At 43.0% G+C, this 17,829-nt stretch overlaps 1 protein-coding gene across 1 annotated transcript in view; it reads left to right on the top strand.

Annotated features, from left to right (window-relative positions):
* The window catches only part of TFCP2L1 (transcription factor CP2 like 1), a 30,536-nt gene that overhangs the window by 4,412 nt on the left and 8,295 nt on the right, over positions 1 to 17,829 (top strand). Inside the window, exons 3-7 of the mRNA XM_057368536.1 lie at positions 12,932 to 13,008; positions 14,566 to 14,671; positions 14,935 to 15,041; positions 15,640 to 15,792; positions 16,663 to 16,773. Coding sequence (XP_057224519.1) covers positions 12,932 to 13,008; positions 14,566 to 14,671; positions 14,935 to 15,041; positions 15,640 to 15,792; positions 16,663 to 16,773 — 554 coding nt within the window. The remainder of the gene's footprint in view (positions 1 to 12,931; positions 13,009 to 14,565; positions 14,672 to 14,934; positions 15,042 to 15,639; positions 15,793 to 16,662; positions 16,774 to 17,829) is intronic.

Raw genomic sequence — 17,829 nt, 5'->3', positions numbered from 1 at the left:
AGGGTTTGCAGTACACTGAAGGAGGGGATATTTCCTGGGAACAATTAATGAAATTTAATACCATACTTTGCCTTACCAAGAGGGCTGTGGGATGGGAAAAGAGGGATAGAAGTGGGGAGGGGATGGAGGAAAGGAAGAATATTTAATTTTTCACATTTAGATAACAGATTATCAACTATTTTAAAATAATGAAGTACCTCTGATATAGCTGTTGTCTTAAAGCAGTGTTATAGCATGCACAGTTCCCTGTGGGAGAGTACTGGCTTGATCTCAGATTAAGCTGCAGCCTCCTGCCTTCATCTCACAAGGCCAGATTGATGAAGCAGATGGGTCAACTTGTACTGGGGAGGGCTGTTAACACTGCAAGTCCCCCGGCAGTGCTGGAGGGCATAGCCWGAAGATGAATTAGCAGATATCCAGGGGCTGCTCTGAGGTCTGGGCAGCGTGACATCACTCCCACAGGCTGGCTGATGTGGCTCTGCTTAGTGCCAAACTTGACAAGTTGCCAGGGTTCAGTGCAGCAAGGTCCTGTGTAACTGACCTCACAGACTAGTTCATATTCCTGGATAAACGAGCACAGTTTCTGTGTTCTTTTCTTTCCGCCTCTTTGGCATAATTTGTGCAGGCACATCTGTGGTTGGTGCTTGACTGTCACTTTGCAGCACCTCTTGTGCATCTTGAAGGGGATCAGACCTCTCCATGCAGAGATTATGCTAAAACATATTATGCTCGTTGCTGCCAGGCTGTAAACACAGRCATTAGCCTAACAGCAAGCTAAAGGCTGTCTGCCCTGTTTTACGGAAATCCTCTCCTGCCTCAGGACCCTGCCCCAGCTCTTTAAACTTTGTGCACTGARTAGGATGCTCGCTTGGGTGCCTCCCTGGATAGCTTTCTCTCARTGTTGATAGAAATTAGAGCCTTGACTTGGACTCTGACCTCAGGTCTAGCTGGCTGTTGGATTTCTGTTGGTTGCTGGTAGASCCATGAAGCCTCCACAGAAAGATCAGTGAGGTACTGCAGGCTCTACCTAAGAAGCCAGGTATTTCCTGTCATGTAAACCAGCACTGTTCTGTCTCCCAGGAACAAAACATGCTTGGGATACGTGACTGTGTCAGCCGAGTTTATCCATCTAAACACAGATCCCACAAGGTGATAATGGGGCATATTAATTTTGAGGTTAAGATGAATCTTCCTATGAAACACAATCCTTTCCTGTGTTGGAATAAAATAATTTTTTAATGAAAATCTGTCAGTGACCAAGTATTTTAGCATGCACGAAGCAGTGCCTCGTTTTTTACCTTGGCAGGGGAAAAGTCAGATATTTCTTTGCACAATATCATGAGTTTAAAAAAGAGCTGTGTGACTGGAGGAGTCCATGTTTTCCTTTGCCAAGTAAAGCTGTTACTGCCTTTTAGATGGACCATGTTGTGTTAGGCTTTGTCCTGCTTACTATTGCAAGGAGTTGTCTACTGCTCCATCCTGACACTGCTTCCTGCTTCCTTGGCATTTCTTGCATATCATCTGCCTTTAATCCCTCCAGGTGTGATGTGTCTTTGCAGAAAACACCCTGCAGAGCATGAAGCTGGGCAGGCCTGGAGGAACAGAGCAGGGATGAGGCAGTCAGGAGCTGTGCAGTGGATAGAAATAGGATGCTGGGATGTCTACCTTCTGTTAGTGGGACATTGGTGAGAACATTTCTATGGGTTTAATAAAAAGGGATGAGGATTTAAAGGTTTTGTCAGAAAATTAATCCATTAGTACAGTTATGTTCTATGAGCTTAAGGCGGTGTGTGAAGGTGACCTCGAGGCAGCTGAGGTTTCTGGAACCAATACTTGTGGCACAGCAGAAGAGCTGTCTGACTTCAAAGCTCTGTAACCCAGCTGCAATGACAGTCATCTCATGAAGCAATTTAAGACCATTCCCTATGCCTTATCACCTTGTGCTGGCTGTAAGCAAAGGGATACCTCTTGCACCTTAACCTCTCTCTTTGTTTATCATGCATTGGCCAAGCACTGTTACATAAAACTTCCCTTCTTAAGTGTTGGGATGGATTACCTTAGCAAATGGGTAACTTCATTAATGAGTGTCCCTCCGCCCTGCCTGTGTGTCAGTCATGGCTGGCTTGTAGTAAGGCAGAAAGAGACACATTAGCTGTCCCAGCACCAACAAAGCAATTTACATCCAGTGTGGTTACTTGCCCAAATTGTGAGTAAAGGGTTTGGGGTTTACTGCTTACAGGGTGATTCTTGCCACTTGCTGTTCAAATGTTTCTTCTCTAATTCTTCACCGCTCAGTGCAGTGACCTTTTGTCACTGAAGCAGCTCTGCTTCCTGCCCTGAAACTCATTCTCCACATGTGCCTGGTGGAAGAAAGGTCAGGTCTGACAGARCTATGGGCTATGGAAAGCTGGAAGCGGTGGGTGGCAAATTGAAGGCCAAGTTGCATAGCAGAGATAGAAGAGGAACCAGTGGAGAGTTTCATGGGAGATCTGAAAGGATTTCGTATGGGCTAGGAAGGATGTCCACTGACTGTACAGGTGGGAGAAGGCTGCAGGCTTATGGAGTATAATGGCTTCTCTTGAGCCTTCCTTCTTGCAGGGTAGACCCAAAGGGATGGTCAGTGGTGTTGAGGAGGAAGAGGTCTTTGGCTCTCCACAGGGTGGAGGCTGAGAGGACTCTGGAGCTGGAAATCCGGGACCAGTGTTTTCACCAAGGGCTGGGGAAGTATTTGTGASAGAGCTTAACAGAATGAGCTTAGCTGTAGTATTGACTTGGGGACATTGAGCAGAGGCAGAGTCCCAAATTTGTCTGGCCCAGTTTAAAACCATGAGTGCTCTGGCCACAGCTCTAGAACCAGCCTGTAAATGAGGTAACTAGAGTCAAATCTGTTAGCCTGGTTTCCAAAGACTGACTCATTACACTTGTCTTTCCTGATCTCTTTCCCCCCTGCCTTCCCGCATTCCTTGGGAAACTAGAGCCAAATTGAACACAGTCTTAGTTTGCTGATCCTTAGGGCAGTTCCTTCATTAAGAGGTCTTTACTGGATCTCAGGAGGATTACTCATCTGATGGGACAAATTATAGGCTTCCTAGTATGGTGTCTCAATACCACTCCACCTTCSGTCCATGAAACTGGTAAAGGTGCTGTCCTTGCACTGGAAGCTGCTGCTGGCATCGCTCCTTTTGGTCAGGGATCACATCTGTCAACAGAGCTACACTGTCCAGAAGTCTGCAGCACAAACATCCTAACGTTTCTGGAACTTGCCTGCCTTTTAGCACTATTTCAGTGTCTCTTGTGGATAAGAGTTTTCAGACAAACTATCAACCATATTRCAAACCACTGCTTCAGCAAGATGGCTTGATGCAGTGCATACTCTGTGGTCTGCAGTCATATGGGGTGTGGTTTGACCATGGCYGGTTGAAACCGGTTTCAAACATGGACAGAAATGGAACCAATGAAAGGTGGTTCCAGAAACTGCAGGAGGAAGCAATGTGGAGGAAACAAGCCCTGTGTACAGTAGATCTGAATGCTAATAAATGTGAGGAAGTAAAGTCATTCCTTTAAAAAGCAAAATGCGAAAAATCACAAAAGTTGTGGCCCAAGGGAATCAGCTTGTAGTGCCAGAACCACATGTGGACTGTGACCTATTCAAGTCATGATTTTGTTTCATGACCAGTATTGGGCTGGCCCACAATCTCTGATCTGAATTACTTCAAATATATGGAGGTTAAGTTTGGTGGCAGAGGGTCACTGAGAGCAGGCTGTGTGAGAAATCCAGCCCAGTCTCCCAGTGGTACTTAAGAGTAGCTGGCTGCCATCTGTCTGTGAAGTTTTCCTGGGCTGCATTCTCTCGATCTGCAGTGTGTGACTTGTGGTTCTTGGCCATGCAAAGATTTTAGTGTACAGCTGGTTAGGATTTGAAAGGCTGGACACTTCTGCTTTACGGTGTCTTCCAGGAGTCAGCCTTAGTGCCAGTCCTAGATGGTCCAGAAAACAAGCAAGCCAAAACCCCAAACCATGAGGGAAAACCACTACATCTGAGAGAACTTGTGATGTTGGGAATGTTGCTGTAGAGGTTCATAAACAATAGATGGATGCTTCATAAACCTAACGATGGACTTAGTTTGAGTCTGGGTCACACCTGAACAAAAGCGGCAGCTTCCAACCCCAGGGTGCCAAGGCATGTATCCAGGTTCAAGTTACACCTGCATAAACTGGTACATTTTAAATGGTGCTGCATTTGAAATCTGCTGGGTGTTGTCCTGCCTCAGCTCAACTGCAGATGTGCTCTGGTTGTTTCGCCAAGGAAAGGTGCAGGAAGCGCTGGGCAAGGAACCGCTGAAGAGCACGTTTTGGAGTCAATTGCTAATTGTTTGGGTGGGAGATGAAATTGCTTACAGCAGAAGGCAAAAGAGAACCTTTGCCTCCCTTAAAGAGTCTAAAGTTCAGATTTGGTTGTCTAATCTTCTGCAGCCAGAGAACCCAGTTTTAAATGCCGAGATTTACAGTAAATGAAAAAAGCTGTTTTATATTGACGTTAACTCCTACGTAATTGAGTTTTTATGGGGTCACAACTGCCTGGATGTTTGTACTTTTCCTGGAACAATACTTTATTTGCCTAAATGAAGTGTAGAGAAGGCTGAGTGACCAGCTCTGGCTGGGTGTGCTTTTGGTTTAATTATAGCTCTGTTTATGGGGATATTTTTGCTTTGTCCCGTGCTAGGAAGTGCCTCTTCCTARCAGTCACTGCCATCACTGACCAGGCTCTGGGCACATGTAGGAGCTCTACTGCTGGTGGCTTCGCCCATGTGGACAGGTGCTCCACCTTTGCCTGAGATCACAGGCATAACAATTACTTCGTGTCATTGAGACTGTGAGTACCAGGTGCTGCCTGGTGCCTACCCACTCACCCATGCTTCCTTGTTTCCTGATCATTGTGGGGTTCCATATGGCTCCTTGATCCCTTTCCACTCTGTTCTTGGGTTTGGATGGCTTAAAAAMTGAAATGGCTAACAAAGCTAATTTGTCTTTCTCATTTCTGAAAGTAGTTTTTGGTGTTTTTGGTTCTTGTGGTGCACTTCATCTTTGGAGAAGGAATTTATCTCCTGCCTGACTTTGGAGACAGCTCTGAGTAGGTTCTGGTGTCTCAGCTGAAGCCATTAATTGTGCTAGAAGCAATTTCCTCATATGTTTGGCARYTCTGTCTTCMCTTGGCAGCCCAGGATAAACAACCSTGTCTCCAAACCACACCATCCCTAAGCTCAATGAATCTTGCTTCAGATGACAGGGCACCTCTGCGTAAGTAGAGCATCTGACTTCTGTTGTCCCTAGGAAGCAAGAATCTCAGATGTCTTTTAACCAAGAGGCTGTTTTCTATTCTTGTTGTAATCCTTTCTTCTGTTGCTAACATCTGGATGAAATTCAAATGGGATTGTGAACTTGCTGGATTGTAGCCTGTGCACAACTCCTACTGAAAGCCCCTAGACTGTATTTTGTTYTCCCATAAATCTTCAATATCTGTGAAAAAGGGGAGCGCTCAGATGTTCCTCACTGTGCAGTAAGAAGTATGAAAATGTTAGGAAGATTTTTCCCTTACATTCCATGTAATTTTTTTGTTTTACCCCATTATCCATATCTATTTTGAGATTCCTTAAACTATGACAGGGAATTTTTTGCCTGTGATTTTGCAGGATTTGATGTTTGTGTGAATGTTACTGTCAGTGTGAGAAGATGCARAAATTTTCCAATTAGCTTCCTCTAATTGGAGTGTCCTAGTAGATCACATTTGAGGTAGCAGCAAGAAGCTTGAGAAATACTGTAAGTTTGACATGATTAGCTGTTTTTATAGTAGTGATATGTGTTTTTATAAGAGAATATATTTTTCCATGAGACATAGGGGAAAAAAAGCACTTTTTTTTTTCTTCCCCCTTGCTTTCTACCAAGTATTTATGTGTTCGTGAAATTAGACAGCAAGCACAGGAGCCGTGAGATTCCTCCTGTCCCACCTTGGTGCCACATTTGTGATCAGTGTGGAAAGTACAGTCAGCTTTGATCAGGTCTCCTTCCCTGCTCTGTGGTAGGCACTGATTGAGCAGCCACTGGTGGGAGTGGGATGTCCTCCCAGTTTCCTATTGCAGAAATGTGGTGAAGGAAGGGACTTAACCTGAGGGCATTCGAGGGAGCTGTTAAGTGGGGTCAGGAGTCATACTCAGCTCTTCTGCATCCCTCGTCAGCACCGTCACCCAGGACCAAACTTTTTTCGTTATCTGCAACTCAAGTAAATATTACACACAAAGCTCCTCTTACAGAGCTATAAAACCTGTTGTCCAAATTGACTTAAAACAGGTTGAAACCAGAAAAAGCCTGTATTTTTTACTTACATGGAGGGGGCTGAGATTTTCTGAGCTGGACAGATGTGGCTAAGATAATCCTGAGTGTTTCAAGTACATTCTAGAGAAGTGGAAATACAGGAAGAAAATATTTTCACAGGGTAGATATTTTTTCAGCTTTCCACTGGAAGTCTGTATTTTTTTCACTGATTAATTTGTATTAAAAATTGAAGTTTATAACATGGTTTAGGTTAGGTGAGATCAAGTGGATGAAGTCTCTGCAAAAGAAGCCCCAAGTGCACACAATGAAGTTAGCAACCAGAAGTGTTTCTGTGTCTGCTGTCTTGTTTTGTGTCCTTGATTCAAAGTGAGACTAGTCTTCAAGGATTTAAATGCACCCCCTCTCTTTTGAGTGGAAACCATTGTAAATGAGGAGTGTTTGTGTTAGTGCCTGTTAGCTACRAAGTGTCACCACTGTAGAACAGACCATCTTCAAAAGTCTGTGGACAGTAGGACTCAAACAAATGTTCATATAGTAAATGAGCAGTGAAATTTTCCTGCAGCAAACTTGGCTCTGATGCAACTCTTTGGCTTTCCCACAAGAAAGAGGTAGGAAAGGAGAAAAAGAGAGCAAAGAACACCCCTTCAATGGGGAGCACATCGTAAAAGGAGGAAGAACATAAAAGGGACATGATGACAGTGAAGCTCTGTGGTGTGGTGGTAGAATTAGTAGTTGAATTGGTGTGCTGTTCCTGTAGTGTTGCTGCCCTGTTGATAGGGGCAAGCAGAGCAGGAATCCTGGGTACCGAAACACCAGGGGCTTTGTGCAAGGGGAGAGGGAGGTGAAGGGCCAGACTGGCAGTGCTAAAGTAAGGCATGTGTAAATTGTCRTTCTGATTGCCACAATACAAGCAAATTTGGAAGGAGACCACACAAAAGAGTTAATGAGCATTGGTCATGATTGGGCAGCTTGATGTAGATGCAATCTGGACACTGAAAACCAGAAACTGGGAAGATAGGGCAAGGAAGGGGCTGGCTGTATTGTCCCTGCTCCATCTCTGGGTGCTATGTTGAAGATGGGATGTGGGGCAAAATGGGTMTGCAGTTTTAGAATGGCTCTTGTATTCCTTCTGCATTTTGTGGTCCACAGCTTGTCCTCCTTTGCAGGATTTTCATGTTCCTAGCATAGTGGGAACTTCCAGGGTGGCCTATTGTGTAGCTGGTGAATTCATAATATCCACTGGGTAAACATCTACAGCATCTTGTCARATGAGGCTGCAGTAAGCAACTGCTGAATATCCACTGTCATTTGTGATTCAGAGATTGAGGGTTTTCCTTTTGCTTCATGTCCTTCAGAGTGTCCACACATGGGACACTTGAGCAAGTCTTATGCTAATTTTTATTTTTGCTTGTGACTGGCTATAAAGGTGTGGGTCATCAAGCATGCAAGTTCACATGCCATCTCTACCACTCTTGTTCTGTTTACCCTGAGGGTTCATTAATCTGTCTTGTCAGAAAAATCTTTGTGTGTGCCTGATGCCCTGAATAGTTGTGTTTGGCTGTTTCAAAGGTGATCCTCCTGCCTGCTGGATGTGACTTGGTTTGGGATGATAAACGCTTGCTTTTTTTTTCCCCTCCCCCTCCTTTTGCAAGGTGCGTTGGACTGTCAGCATTCCTTTGCCTTTATCTGTGCRCTCTTTAGGATGTCCATATAAAGTTGCTAAATGGAATTTTTATTGGCCAGCCTGGCTTAATAATCAAACAGTTTCCAGGCTGGTTCTGTCTAGTGCTGTGTGGATCCATTCTGAGAAAGAGGACTCTCAGTTTTTTTTTTTTTTCCCTTTCCACGGGCTTTTGTTGGGGATATTGCTTAGTCAAAGGTTAGGGTTTAMTTAATTTCTGGAAAGGCTATTTTGTTAGATTAAGTAAGGCCTGAGTCATATCAGCCTGGAACATCAGCATCCTAATTGGAAATTAGTGTATCGTGTCGGTGTATTGTGCAGAAAACCACAAATGCATAGTGCAAGTGGCCCTTGAAATGTAACACCAAAACAAAGAAAAGCAATCAGGATATTGTGGTTGTGTAGTAAATAATATTTGAACAAAATATAACTTTGAGCTTGAAATGTTGATAATATTTTGTAATCATAAATTGCCTAAAATTTCTGATGGCTGACTAAATTCCATGGAAATCAGTAAGCTTGTTAAACTTGCATGTTTTGGCAGGTGGAACCATTTCTGCATTGAACTAAAATAGTTTTCATCTGTAGTAAGTTTTTGACTTTCAGTTCTGTCCCCACATTAAGTGGTCATGCCCACATTTAATGTGTGTTAATTATCAAAGACAATGCAAGTTAAAAGACGTAAGCAGTCTATAAATCCTCCTTCAGATATGTGGAATTGCTTCATGAATTACAAACCAGGAACTCTCTGGACTGGGCGGTTACTACTTTGCTGGGTACTACTTTGTAAAGCCATTTGCTCAAATTCTAGCCAAGGAGGAGATTACATAAATTTGCTGTTGCCCAGGGAATGTCTGTTTAAAATAAAAATTACAGTATATCATCACCCGCCTGGTGCCCCTGAAGCTTTCAATGAAGCTGGGAGACAAACTGCATCTCAGGAATTTGCTGTGGTTTTCTGAGTATTTTTTACTGTCCTGTTCTCTGTGTGAGGTAGGGAAGAAGGGTTGTAGTGAGTGAGGGGAGTACTGGGTCACACAGATGTGCAGGAGGCTGCTGTGGCGTTGTCTGTGCTGGGGATTTGCTTGCAAAGTGTCMCCTTCATTTCAGGTGGTGACAGAGGTGCTTTAGGTCCCCTGTGTGTGTCCACTATTACACCTGACTGGGGACCATCTGGTCACTGACTTTGAATTAATAATACCCACTAATATCCACATAAGATCTCAAAGCTGTGTTGYCTTTGGTGGTGCAGCTGTGGCCAGTGTTGAGAGCATGGTAGAAAAAGGGTTTCAGCAACTTGCTGGGCTTTAGCCCCCTCATCCTGCTAAAGGGGACTGATCTAAAACAGCACTGCTGTTCTCCACGGCCACAATTGTTTTTTCAGGCTCGCACTTCCATCTGAGCCCAGTGGATGTTGAACYCTTGTCAGCTGAGGACAAGATACTTGCCCTGGTTTTGGACCTGGGACATTCAATCAAATCACTGCAGAATCTCAGTGTTGGTATCCTCTGCCCCTGTTCCCAGTTTTACCACCAAATATTAACTTGGAAAGCATTAGTCTGACCTGTATTAATCTGTATTTCCATCTGAGACAGATGGAAAAACTCAGCATGGGGGAACTCTGTATTTCAGCTCTGTTTTGGGCTTAGCTAATTGTAGTCTGTCTTGGGAACTATACTATAATGAATATTTTACTCACATTTTACAGACATGTTTCTTTACAGATTTGGATACCTGACTAAGAATGATCTGTTACTGATGTAGTTTTAGCAGAAAATTGTCAGTGTGTGCCTGCTAGTGCTGGTGAGTCAGTGAGGCAGGATTCATAAATATGTGTATCAGAGCCTTGTGTGACTTCTTTGCTCTCTTTGACACCAGGGGGAGTTCAGCTTTCATCAGGTTTGGTTGCTGTTATTCACTATATGTGACCAAGAGATGTTGTTTAACAACATTTCAAGTGGTCATTCTTCAGGACCTTTTTTTTCCTGCAGTAATAATTGCAGGGCTGAGACTAATTCACCATTTCAGGAGTTTTGCTGGTAGTGATGGGAGAAGATACAGGGTGAACAAGGTTTGGAAGGTATTTTTCAAGGTAAAAATACAATCCAAGCAGTTTGGTCCTGTAAAAGTAGAAGCATCTGAATGCTGTCCATACTAATAAATTTTGAGTACCATAACCCTCAAAGCAATGAATTTGTTGGAAAGTTTTAAGGAGAATAAATTAAAAGTCAATACCAGAAGATGGATATATAAAGAAAYTTTGAGGAATTGGGACCAAATTCTCACTGACAGAATTTCACAGGGAGGGATAAAAAAAMCCTCATGTTTTCTGAAGCTTGGCTGGGAGCAGTCTTGTTTGATAATTGTGTAGCAACTCAAGTTAAACATTCAGAGTTCAAGGGGAAAGCAGTTAGCATAAAATACCATGTCGATTGAGGTTTTTCATGGCATAAACTGCGTTCCAGGGCTTCCATCAGATGACCCATATATCTTTCATCAAAGCATTTTATTTCCTCTTTGGCTTTCTGTTTAATATTAACTCTGTCTACACTGCAGTTTCTTTTTTGCTGGTCTGCAGGATCTGTTTCTGACTCCCTCCAAGGTGAATCACTCCTGTCAGGTGGAGATCTGTAGCGCCCACTGCCTTCTGGGCTGCAGTTCTGTCCCTGCTCCATGTAAGGGGTCAGAGATGCGTGCTAAAGAGTTTTTGAGTGCTAGTTTGAAAGGAACRTGGATGATTCTTTTATGCCTGTTGTGTCATTGTAAGTGCAAATAAGCAGATCAGGCTGACCAAAGAATGGGGACGTATCACTAACGTAAAGTTAGTGCACRAGGGGGTCCCAACCTGCTCATTCCTGAGATGTGGTGAATGGTTGACTGTGCTTCTGGTTTGACCATTGCCTTCCTSCATAGCTGTCCCTGTTACTCCCCATCATGTGAATACAGTCACAGATRTATTTTACTGCCTCTTGCTCTCAAAACCTAAATTAATTTTTTGTAATGATTAATTAGCCTCACATTTGCATGGGAGTGAACTGAAAGTGCAAGTGATGCTTGGCTGTGTGAATGGGTACAAGGTGATGGAGCTGTATCACTCTCTAGAGCCATTGAGCAGCCAGGTGCTTCGTACAACATAGATAAACATACACAGCACATACAAGTCTGTAGTACAGCAGATGTGGCACTTAGAGAYGTGTTTTAATGGTGGACTTGGCATTGCTACGTTAATGGTTGCACTTGATGGTTTTAAGTGTCTTTTCTATGATTCTGAGAGAAAATCCATTTTGTTAACCTGATGCTGATCTTTTTTATGTTAATTTAACTGTATTGATTATGTACCCTCTGTAATTTGTAAGGTGAAAAATATTAAGATGTATCAGTGGAAACATTAGAAAGTTTTGTGAGTTAAAGTCCTGGAAGACCTCAGTTTCAGGACTGTTGTTTACAAAATTACATTTGTTGTCCAGCAGTCTTTAAAGGCAGGTCACTGTTGTCATTTAGTTTTATTTATGTACAAAGAGATGGGTAAATACCTATGCATGTTACCATGCTTACTTTGGTACTTCATATGTTTTTTTCTCCACTCTCCCCATGCTCTAAGTCACTTGCTGGATTCAAGGGACATTTCCTGTTTGCAGAACTCCTACTAATACCAGTAGGAATGTTGTACAAACATTTAGGGCTTCAGTATAGCCCCTCTCGTCCCCCCACACCCTTTTTTCCCCCCTTATCTTCCAGCCAGCTGAGTAAGCACAATTACCTCTGTGCTCTGTGGATACGGTCTGTATTCATGTGGGTGGGATTCTCAAAAGGCAGTCTGCCTTTCTGACACATCTGCTGTCATAAGTCTTCAATTTCTAAATCCAGATCCAAAAATGTAGCTGTTTTTTGTCTCTCTGGGTAGAAGCTGCTTAGCATGAGATCTGCTTTTCATTTTTCTGCAGGGCCAGTTTTGAGGTCAATTCTGGTTGAGCTAGAAAATCCAAGCTCATCTCCTCGTTAGTGTCTGCCTTGTCATACCGTGTGCATTTTTCAGGGAAAGGGAGGAGAGCAAGAAAAGCTAGCTATAAGGTATACATATGCTCCATTAAWCCTAATGATCCTATTCTGCCTTGGTACTGGCTGCAGGTTTATTGTAAAGACKTGGTTTAGTACAATGAGCTTTTGTACTGTCTTGGTCATTTTTGTGCATAAGGTATTGAGACATCAGTCTCCTTTGTCTGTTGTCAGCCTTGGAGAGATGTTATTTCATAAATCAGTTAGCTGAATTCTGTTGAATTGACTGAATTCCTTATGTGAGGGTGGTTGGGGGTGGTGGAGTGTGAATTCCCTTCCCAGAACCGGTCCTTGCCCCTTGCTGCCTCCACACGCATCTGAAGGAATATTTATGCCCTTGGCAGTGACTTTCCAGGCCTTATGAAATTTTGGTTTTGTGGTTCACCAAAACACCTTACAGGCCTGACTGCTCCCTGGAGAAAGCAAGATTTTTCCCCAGTTGCCGTCCACTATAGAATGGTGCCGGGACCTGTTGTGCACCTTCACACAASCATTGCTTTGGCAGAATTGCTTTAGCAGAAGGGACAGACAAAGGCAGTGCTGTTACAGCCATGTGACACAGGGGGACAACTGCCTTGAACACCCTGGTGACTTTCTGGAGGGTGACCAGAAAACTGTAGCAGCCCCGGGAGACAACTATAATTGATGCCCTAATGGAGAGCTTTCAGCTGCCAAAAGGCAAACCTTCCCCTCAGATTTCTGCTGTGCTTTAGTGCCTGTCGATTACTGGGGCAAATGCATTATGTTAGCAAAAATAAGCTTTCCCTGATCAAACGTATGCTTTATCAGCCACATAAATGCCAGCATGACTCTCTCATTGCTACAACATATTAAACACCTTGGAAATGTTTCCTTAAACTCTAGGTCAGTCTTATGAAATCCGTCTACTTGAGAATAGGAAATTGGGAGAGTTTCAAGATTTAAACACAAAATATGTGAAGGTAAGGAGAAATATAGATTTCTTTTCTTCCTGCTACCTACRTACAGCCTTTAATGAAGGGCCTGACCTTGCTCCCACTGAGACAATGGAAAACGCTTTGCCATTGTTTTTAATGGGAGCAGGGCTGATGGAGTTGTCAAGTGCTAGTTTCATGGGACTATGCATCTTGGCTTTGCAGGGCTTCAGGGGAACYTTTATTCTGTTTGTGGTCATGACCCCAGAGTTTCACTGTGAATATTGGGTTCAGGGGAATCCCAAAGTTCAGTGGTGAATGTGGTCAAAGCTGTGGAGAGGCAGACTTGTCTCCATGCTGAATCCCAGCAACATGCCTGGGTTGTTACATGGAGGGCCCAGGTGTTTACATTGTTCTGCCAGGCAGATTCTGCATAGCTCCAGTTTGGATAGTGGGCATAATGACGAACGCATAAAGCTTGATCAGTGGGTTTGGGAGATTTTTTCCTGTTGTTTCCTCTGCTCCCAAAACAGTTCAAATTCAAAAACTTTGGTCCGGACCCTGGTTCTGGATCCAACCTTCAATTCTTGGCTGTTCTACCTCAGGATTTCCTTTGAGAAGTGGGAGCTAGTTGCAAAATTTGGATTCCAGTTTGGATTTCAAATGTTCAAGTTTAGGCCATTCCCTATTTGTCTTTTGGCCCATTTCAGATAGTATGTGGATTGGGATTCCAATTTTGCAGGTGTTCCCACTGTGGCTTGTTTGCTTCTTGAAGCTAGGGGTTGATTTGGGCATTTCTCAGGTTCACTGGCAAAAAATGCTCACTCATTTGATAAGGAAGTCCCCAGCAGGAGTGTGGGCATGAGAAACTGGGATGTTAGGGATCATTAACTACTGTAAATGTAGCACTCTGAATATACAAAATGATATATTAGTTAGGGGTATTTAGGACTTTTCTGCCCTGGGGATTGCYCTTATTCCAGCCTTATATCTCCAGTTATTGGCATGGCTGCACCATTGCAGGTCCCCCTGCTGTTACAGAGCTTCCCTATTCTACGCTTGTTTAACTRCTCTGGGGAAAATCCAATGACTGGCTATTAACAGCTGGAATCAAGTTTAATTCCCACTGCCAAGGTGTCTGGACATGTCAGCTCCACCAGTGCAGGGACAGGTGGGCTRTCTTCCACATTTGCAAATCAGAATGGGATATACTGGGGTTGGGACATGGTACAGACACATTAAATATGAGGCCCATATGAGCCTTTTTGGGTGTTGAGGCAGTGTAGTGATGTTTACATGCCATGACACCTAAGATTAGGTGGATGTTGCTGTAGTGCTTCCAAAGTGTATCCCAGAAAGCTGTACAGGGCAGTGTTACTCCTCTAAGATGTGCCCTGTGAAGGAGGAAATGTGTTTCTCTCTCAGGGAGTCCCTTAGGAATTTGGTACACATGGCAATGGGTCTCTTAGGTGGACCCTCTATTCTCCTCATGAATGGGGGTGAGAAACATAACAGATCAGCTTTTGCTTCTACTCTGGAAAACCAAAGTTGTCTCGAAAGAGGATTGTGGATCACGTTGTTCATATTGCTGTCTTTTTTTAACAGAGCATAATTCGTGTAGTTTTCCACGACCGCCGCCTGCAGTACACAGAGCATCAGCAGCTTGAGGGCTGGAGGTGGAGTCGGCCTGGGGACCGTATCCTTGATATAGGTGAGGCTGTTTCCTTGAGGCACCTCTGCAGAGTTGGGAAGATGAGTGGTGTATGGAGTGTCTGCATGCGTGTTTAGGTTTTTTGTGTTCTTCTGTCTTACGAATCCTGTATGCCTTTGGGTGGRAAGGAGATCTAGCACTATAGGTCCCATGTAGAGATCTCTTTTGCAGCTTCACTTTTTACATACGTCTTGAGATTGTATGGAAATGCTTTCTCTTCTTCAATTTAATATTTTTAAAATTTTAGGTKTTTTCTTCTACAGATATCCCGCTGTCAGTTGGTATCTTGGATCCCAGGGCTAGCCCAACCCAGTTGAACACTGTTGAATTTCTCTGGGATCCRTCAAAGAGAGCTTCAGCATTCATTCAGGTAAGAGATAAATCTTATTTCTGTGGTAAATACAGTGGTTAACCTTTTAAAGACCTGAGGAATTAAAATAGCCAATATGCAAAGAAGAGAGAAAGATGCTAAGGATAACATACAAATTCATGTAACAGTCATGTATAATTAATTYGTAGGATACTCACTAAATCAGCTTGCTGGCTACATTGGTTAATGTTGGAGTACTACCTGCTACTGCCAAGATTGTCTTTAAAAATATACTGAGATACTGATGCAGCTTTCTAAGCATAGGTTTTCTCTGGAGGAAACTGTTCACAACCTATTAGTTTTGATTGCTTGCTTCTTTCATGAGTATTTCTCATTCTGAGCATCACCTGTCTGTTTTCAGTCTGAATGAGGTATTTACTTAAATCAAAGGATGCTTTTTCTGATGCCCTGTTTTTTTCTGAACTGCTTGTTTTCCTGATTATTTTGTCCAAAGGAACAGAAATGAAAACATATGACTTCTTCTGCCTCTCTTAGTTTTTTGTGAGGAGCCAAACCTCATGTTCAGGCAGTATCTGAAATTCAGATTTGTACAGGTTCCAACCGTCTCCAGAGATGAGCGCAGCTTCTGTTTTGCCAGGTGCATTGCATCAGCACAGAATTTACTCCACGGAAACATGGAGGAGAGAAAGGGGTGCCCTTCCGGGTGCAAATCGACACCTTTAAGCAGAATGAAAATGGTGAATACACAGAACACTTGCACTCTGCAAGCTGCCAGATCAAAGTGTTCAAGGTATGAGGTGGTTTTGCCTTTCGCATCAACTAGATTAAGCCACAGGAACATGCACAGATTTGGTGTAAATAGTTGAGTAAAAGAACAGATTTTTAACTGGGTATGCTTAAGACCTTAAACAGGACCCCTATGCACAAGGTGGCATAAGCACTGGCCTACACAGCAATTGCAGTTGAAATGCTGCACCAAGGCTTGTGCCAGTCTGTTGTGCCTCAAGTATTTTAAAAATACTGAGAGATTTARGATATCCACTGTGTTTTGGTGTTCCTAGACAATCAAGACATTATGGCATCTCCAGCTTCTTTTGATTGAGTCYTCCATGAACAGCAAGATTTTATCGTGGAGATCTTAAATACCTTTTTTTTTTTTTGTTTTTGTTGCAGCAGCGTTTRTCTCCATGATACCTGGAGGAGAAAAAGATTCAGAGAGAAAGCATCTCTGAAGCTCCTAATCTGGGCATGGCAKACCTATAGCTGCTTAACAATAAACTCTCCAGAGGCATGTTTTCTCAAAGGATCTGCTGCTCCAGTTTTGGTCCTGTGGGCAGCATCTTTCCTGTTCCTGGAAAGATAGTACATATGCCAGTTGAGGTGCATAACTGATGAGGCTCATGGTCTGAAATTGTTACAATCACATATCAGGACTGTGGTCAGCCTGTTCTAGAATTGTAGTAGGCATTAGTGGTGGATGTACAGTAGAGATGCTTGATTAATTTTTTTGTTTAGAAAATGCAGATGTGGTCTTGTTTCATATGTAGAATTCCCATAAATCTTAAGGAGACTTTTGTGAACAGATTAGMTAAATCTGTTGGCCTCTGTCTCCAAACTTGTAATGCTTGGCATAAGGGAGAGCCTGTGCTTGTACTTATAGCCTAAAGGAGCAGACAGAAAACAGAAGACTGACAGGGAAAAAATGGAAAAGAAGACCACCCAAGAGAAGGAGAAGTATCAGCCTTCCTATGAGACAACTATTCTCACAGAGGTAAAGTGTTTTAGACACATCATGCTACATCATGTTGGGAGATAAATTTAAAAGAAAACAACATCTGAGCCCTGGAGATTGTCTTGTGAAGACATGTATGCTCAGATCTGAGTGAAACTGAGAGTGGAGCAAAATTATGAAATWACTCTCACTGTTGAAATTTATGAAAGATGCAATGGTTTCTTACATTTTGGAGTCTAAACCAAGCCTTAGCAGCCTAGCTTCAGAAAAAATATTTTCTCAATTTCCTCTGTGCTCCTGGGTACTTGTCATGGCCCTCAGATGCCAGTTGTATGAGGGAGGTGTTTTTTTCAGAACTGCTTGGCAKAAGCTCATGTTGGAGATGGGGCACTTCAAACAGATGAGTAGACTGTCTGATTAAATTCTTAATCTGTTTTTCTTTGAATGTGCCTGTGAAGCTGCTGTTACATTCAAAATCTGAGAAGGTTTTGGGTTGTACTGTAGGAGTATCACCTGCCTTATATTCTGATGTGTCTGGTGTAGGGTTTTATGTGTTTCTTCCCCTCCCTGCCATTTCTAAGATGTTTGTATAAGCTTACCATAGGCTGCAGAATTARTCAGCAACAGGACTCAAGAAAGGGATTTAAAAGCGTTGTTCAGTCTCCCTATGTGAATGTCTTGTTGTTTGATTTAGTTGTTGTTTTTTTTTTTTTTGGAGCAGCTTGCTGGACTTCCAAAAATGACGTTAATTATTCGTAATTTAAATCAGCTTCCTGTTTGTGAGATCCAGTCCCTCCCACTCAATTTTCCTTGTGTTGCCAGGAGCAACCAGCATGTTTTCTGATTGACAGACTTAATTCTACTGAGTTGGCAGATCCCAGACTCTCCCTATGAGCTCTGATGCACTTTGACATATTGCATGGGGAAATGCATGGGTTGCCAAAGAGTTAAATATTTGCCAGTGCTTGTGGAGATGATAAAATATTTGCTAGTGTTTGTGGAGATGATAAAGCTCCAGAGCTATACTTGCTGTCTTTTTATCATTGCAAACAAGGCCACTACAGAGCATTTTCTTGAGCTCTTGGTGGTGGGGGG

This window comes from Malurus melanocephalus, unplaced genomic scaffold (assembly GCF_030028575.1).
Source record: "Malurus melanocephalus ecotype Western Australia unplaced genomic scaffold, MMel_1.1 scaffold_94, whole genome shotgun sequence".
Lineage (NCBI taxonomy): Eukaryota > Metazoa > Chordata > Aves > Passeriformes > Maluridae > Malurus > Malurus melanocephalus.
Note: the sequence above shows the minus strand (reverse complement) of the source record. Positions and strands in the feature narration are given on the sequence as shown.